The sequence below is a fragment of the Austrofundulus limnaeus genome, unplaced genomic scaffold (assembly GCF_001266775.1).
Source record: "Austrofundulus limnaeus strain Quisiro unplaced genomic scaffold, Austrofundulus_limnaeus-1.0 Scaffold1404, whole genome shotgun sequence".
NCBI classification, from domain to species: Eukaryota; Metazoa; Chordata; class Actinopteri; order Cyprinodontiformes; family Rivulidae; genus Austrofundulus; species Austrofundulus limnaeus.
In genome coordinates, this window is record NW_013953806.1 from 39,399 (window position 1) to 45,533 (window position 6,135).

A 6,135-nucleotide genomic window follows, 5' to 3' on the forward strand; every position below is an offset into this window, starting at 1 on the left:
CAGTAACTCATACAAATACAAATTAAACAATTTCATATTTCTTTAACAATTTTGCTTTGATCATTTTTCAAAGGAATTAATAAATAAAATGTTTTTATAATCATTTTCCAGATTATTCCATAGCCTTATATCTTTTACTGAAGTGCATCTGTCCTTCAGATTTGTTCGAGCTTTCGGTTCAACAAACATTTGTAATCCCTTCAAATTATAGCAGCTTTTCCTCTTAACAAAATTAGATTGGATGTTTGAGGGAACATATTTTTATGAGCTTTATACAGAACCTGTTCTATGTTCTTTCCCAGGCAAAAAACCTGTAGTGTCGTCTGCAAACAAAACACATCTAAACATCTCCGACACATTTACCAAGTCATTAATATATAGAAGAAACAAATTTGGTCCCAGTACAGAACCCTGTGGAACCCCACATACAATACTACAAAGTTCAGACCTAACATCATTAATTTGTACAAACTGTTTCCTGTTGGTTAAAAATAATTTACCTGAAACTCCTCAGACTGAAGAGGTTCTTGGAGGAGAGATGAAGTTTTTTCAATAAGAACTCATCCAGAGGAACTGCTCAGCTTTTTAAAAAATATTTCTACCTGGATTCCTGAGATGCATCAGGACATTTAGTCACAGTTGAACAAAAGCCCTCTGAGGCCAGATGTAAACCCTGAGCTGCAGAACATCATGTAGAACATTTCAAACATCTGCTGCAGTTCTTATCTGGTTCTGTTTCCYTCCCCTCATCTGAACCTTCCTCCCATCAGCCTCAGAAACACTTCACCTGATGCAGCTGAGCTCAAATCAACAACTGACTCCACAATCTGCTGTGCATTCACATTCAGTCCAACAAACACACATCAAAGAGGGTGTGTGTGTGTGTGTGTGTGTGTGTGTGTGTGTGTGTGTGTGTGTGTGTGTGTGCTCACACAGGAAGTACAGTAAATACTTTGTGTCTGAAGGAAGGGTTGAGGGTCACTTACACTGGAAGTAAAGTTCTTCGTCTCCCTCCTGAGAAGCTTTGCTGTAGCCACACTGTCTGCAGAGACAAGAACATTAAACCTTATCAGGTTTCATCCTGTAGAACCTGGTTGGTCCTGCAGCATCACAGACAGRTACCAGCTGACTGATGGCTCACTCTCATTTCTTTACATGCTTCAAACAACCAGGTTGACCACATGTCAGTGTGGTCCAGGCAGCAGTGGCTGTAGTTCCCACCATCACTGGGTGAACGGGTGAATGGGTGTAGTGTAAMGTGCTTTGGGGTCCATATGAACTTGATAAGGTTCTTTACAAGTTCAAGCCATTTATCATTGACCAAATGGAATTAAACACCAGCGTAAAAAGAGTTTTCAGACAGGATTATATGGATTCTGCAGTACAAACATCATGAACCTCATCCCCTCAGAGCTGGGATTTAGCCTCAGCAGCTCTGACAGCTTCTGGCTGCAGGATCTGAGTCATAAACAGGTTTAAAGAAATAACTGGGAAACAAACATTTAGAAAGTTTAAAAGTGGGGAAAATGAAATGAAGAGAAAGACAAACAGGCAGCCAATCTGCTCCAACTGGACTGAGGAGGTCCTGTCTTCTCTTAAAAGACCAACTGAAGGTGAAGGAGACAGAAGTGGACTTGTCCAATCTAAAGGTGATGGAGACATGGACAAGTGTGAACCCTGCTGTTTTGTCAGTTTGATGATAAAAACCAGTTTGATAACTGTTGATCCTTGTTGCTCTGGTGAAAGAGGACTGTCTAAAGACACTCTGTGGTTCCTGACAGTGGAGGAACAACGAAGAACCAGAGTGCCAAGGATACCAGGTGGGACACTGAGAGGGGGGATWTGATTCCCAAATACAACATTCAGTCTTGGTTTTCATCAGGGTCAAAGGGCGGGTGTTGTGCTGTGACGAGTACAGCGGGGGAGGGGTTTCCTGGAGCTGTGTGTCGTCTGTCTCATGAACTGTGAAAGATGTGTTTGAAAACCAACAACCCTAACCCTAACCCTAACCCTAACCCTAACTCTAACCAGACAGGAACTCTTTACAAACACCAGGACTGTTACTGCAGAGTTCAAACTGAAGCAAAGCTGACAACATTTCTGTGACTGAGGAGAACTTCCTGGACCTGATGAAACATAAAACATGTTAAAAACATGAAACATGAAAAAGCATTTCTAAACAACTTTCATTCAGGAGGCGAACTGATCTGAACCACAACAAGAGAATCCCAGAACCTGCAAGGAGCTCAGAACTTCTCTGTGTACTGAACGTGTTGTCAGCATGCAGGGAGTGACAGAGCGGTTCTGTGTTCACCCACATGTTCACCTCTGCTGTGGAGGCTCCAAACACACCAGACTTTATCTACCAGGTAGAAGAGTGAGCCGTCTGACAAATCCTGTAGGTTTGACTCAGCTCCCTGATTGGTTGGATTGAAGCAGGTTAACCAGCTGGTTAGTGTGAGTTAACAACCCTAACCTAACCTAACCTGCTGGTTTTCTAAGAGCAGACATAAGGTCAGTGTCAGGACAGCATACCTCCTCCAGATGAGAAGTCCTCCCCCCATGGAGAGCAGCATGATGAGGGCAGCCACYGACACGATGACGATGATCACCACCGGGTTCTGCTCGCTGGACGCCAGCGCCACTGGACCCAACACACACAAAGATGCACACACTCGTTACCACGGTCAGCTGTAAACAGCTCAGGAACTGCTCAGAGAGAAAAACCACACAGGAGGGAAACTGCAGCAATAAGCTTAAAGGTACAGTAGCTGCCATTTGTTCTGGTTCTGATTGGACCTGCTGACTGAAACCACCACTTCAGGGCTTTACTGTCCAGTTTCTGCTGACAGAAGCTGAAAACAGAAAGATTCTCCTGAACGGGTCAGCACGGTGGCTCAGTGGTCAGCACGGTGGCTCAGTGGTCAGCACGGTGGCTCAGTGGTCAGCACGGTGGCTCACAGGAAGGAGGTTCTGGGTTTTGGACCTGGGTTTCTTTCTGTGTGGAGTTGACATGCTTGTCTAGTGTTCCTGGAGGTTTTTCAAACTACTCTGGTTTGTTCACACATGCCTCAGGTCCAGGAGGACCTGTAGCAGACGTCTGAGGTGTGAGTGGGATTCACCTGCTGAATGAAGGGGAGGAACGTGAAATAAAGAACTACTTTCTCATGTTGAGGTCCAAACTTAAAACCACAAGTACTCACGCTCTCCAAGAGTCTGCAGTTCCAGGGGGGCGCTGTACCCTCCATAATCAATGGGAGGCAGGGGGGAGGAGGAGGTGGGGGAGGTAGAGGATGAAGAAGAGGAGGACAGAGCAGAGGAGGACAGAGACAAAGAGGGGGACGACGTAGAGAAGGGACGGATGAGGAAGACATATGTGGTTCTGGGTTTCAGGTTGTTGATGCTGATCCGAGTGGCCGAGGTCTTCATGGTGGAATAACTCTGATCCTTCTGTTCCTGCAGAAACACACACACTGAGCTGAGAGTGGAGGATGAAGAGTCAGCATCATTTATCCACAGAGTCCTGTTGAGCCCAGGATCAGTTCCAGAAAGACTTCTGCCAAACACACACAGGGGGGTCCAGTGGTGTCCACACTGGAACAACTGTCCAYCAAGTCTAACACATCTTCTATCCAGATAAACGTACTTTCATCTGACTGCAGTTAACACACAGTCTGAGCAGAGTCAGATTATAATCTGGTATGTGTTAACCTGTGTGTGTTTCTAAACCTTCCATCACCTGAGCTCRTGTAAAGAAGTCTATCTGGACTCAATGGTTAGGGTTAGGTTAACTGATACTGGTTTTAAAGCACGAGTGTCTCACTTTGTGAGAAGTTTCTCCAGCTTGGAGCAGGTTGATAACATCAGGACATGTATTTCTCCTACATCCCTCCATCCCTCCATCCCTCCATCATGGTCCCCCATCCTGGTCCCCCATCCTGCTGTGTTTGATCATTTGGATCCCATTTCCATTTCAAACCTAACAAACCTGGTTACCAGTATGAATTCATGTGGTTCCCCTGTTGATGTTCTTCCTCCATGTTTTCTTCAGGTGTTTCCTATGGTTGACCTGTTTATCCTGATGATCTACAGCAGTCTGAGGTGTCATGTTGGACCAAGATCTTAGACATGCTGTGGAGCAAGCATTGCTGAATAAATCTGGTCTTCATTCATCATCATCGTCAAACTTCAGGACTTTTTCTAAGTTACCTTTTATATTCAACATTTTAGAAATGCTGTTTACACCCAGCTGAAGGTCTTTTTGGATGAATTCAAAATCAAGGAGGTCTTCTAGTCAGGATCCATAACGTACCATAGCACTGAATCTGCTCTTTTAAGGGTTTTTAATGACATGTTTAGYTTTGGATTCTGGGAACTGTGGTTTTACTTGTGCTGGTAGATTTACCAGCTGCCTTTGACAGTGTTGACCATGACATGCCCACCTCCAGATTGGACAAGGGGGTGGGGATTGGTGGCTCAGCTCTTCAATGGTCCAACCTTTCTGATAGAAGTTTTAGTGTGATGATAGATGACTTCACCTCTGCTTATACTGGCCTTCCCCTGGGGGTGCCCCAGGGCTCTACTCATGGTCCTCTCCTGTTTTCATTTTATCTTCTGCCACTGGGTTCCAGTTTTACACAGCACGGTACAGTTTCATTTATACACAGATTATTGTCAAGTCCTCTTTCTGCTGAAACATAACGGCTCCACTCAGACTCTCCTGGACTGTCTTGATGACATCAGGAGAAGAACGKCTTTGAGCGATCCACCCTCTCATCTCCTCACTGTACTACTGTACCTCTTCTGATAGGAGTTAGTCAGGCTTCCTCTCATGTTTACAGCTGGTACCAAATGCTGCTGCAGGATTTTTAACTGGTGCAGGTAAACGAGAGCACAGAACTCCCTTCATTGGCTGCCTGTTCAGTTTCAAATTCAGATTAAAGTTCTTTGTTTTTAGGTCTCTTAATGATCTTAGCTCTTCTTATGTGTCTGAACTGCTTCACTCTTCTGTCATCATTAGATTATGTGAACTGATGCTTTCAGCACACAGAGGAGACAGAGGCTTCACTGCTCTGGCTCCTAAACTGTGGACTGAGCTGCTGCTGAAGGTCAGGAGGCCCCAATTCTTTCTGTTGTTAAAACTTAGTTTGGAGTTCTGTTTTCTTATGATTGTCCTATTGTTTTATATTTTTAMAGCACTTCAGTCAGCTGCTATGTTTTTAAGTGTTTTAGAAATCAAGTGGTATGGTAWGGACTTAGACTCTAAAACACAAAGACTGAACGTTTGAGTTTTCCTGACTGGGAAGCAGAACATCAGCAGTTTTACCTTCTCAAAGTACTTGATTTCGTAGTCAGTGCGGCTGTGGTTGGGGTACGAGGGCTCCCTCCACACCAGTGTGATGCTCTTCTGCTCGATCTTCTCTGCTCGCAGCTCACTGATCAGAGACGGAGCTGCAGAGGAAGAGGAGGAGGAGGAAGATGATCGGATGCCGTGTACACACTGATCCTCCAGCTGACAGTGTGAACTCTGAATGAAAGAAGCTTTACTGATGTCATCAGAGCAACAAGTAGAGGAATGTGGTCTTAATGAAATGTGTTGTGTAACGACTGGACTCACAAAGCAAACAATCTCATTAGTGACAGAAAGCAGCGCTTTGATTCTGTGTCAACAAATGACAGACTGCACATATTACAATAATCCCCAAGCACCGCCTCCGTGTGCTTAACTGCTAATTAAASCAAGTCTAATTAAGTAGGAAATGAGTTGTTAGGAAAAAAAACTGAAGAATAACGAGCTGAACTTGGTTGGATTTATAAACACCATCAGGACTCACTTCAGTTCCACACAACATTTACAACTTTTAAACAGGTTCTGTTGTCCACTGATCATGTGATGCCTAACACACACATACAGGTCTGGTTTGTATATCCCTGTGGGGACCATTGACTTCCATTCAGTTTTTGTAATTTTATATCCTAATCCTGATCATTTACCCTAAAATTAACCTCACAGGTACCTACCTGACCCTAAACTAACCTCACAGGTACCTACCTGACCCTAAACTAACCTCACAGGTACCTACCTGACCCTAAACTAACCTCACAGGTGTAATTTGCATTCGTACACATGGGGAC

At 44.4% G+C, this 6,135-nt stretch overlaps 1 protein-coding gene across 1 annotated transcript in view; it reads right to left on the reverse strand.

Moving 5' to 3' along the window:
- Positions 1-6,135, reverse strand: part of LOC106535281 (ephrin type-A receptor 7) — a gene marked incomplete at its 5' end in the record, with an annotated part of 15,403 nt that overhangs the window by 1,079 nt on the left and 8,189 nt on the right. The window contains 4 exon segments of the mRNA XM_014032255.1: positions 987-1,042; positions 2,536-2,644; positions 3,204-3,456; positions 5,327-5,451. Of these exon segments, the coding sequence (XP_013887709.1) occupies positions 987-1,042; positions 2,536-2,644; positions 3,204-3,456; positions 5,327-5,451 (543 nt within the window).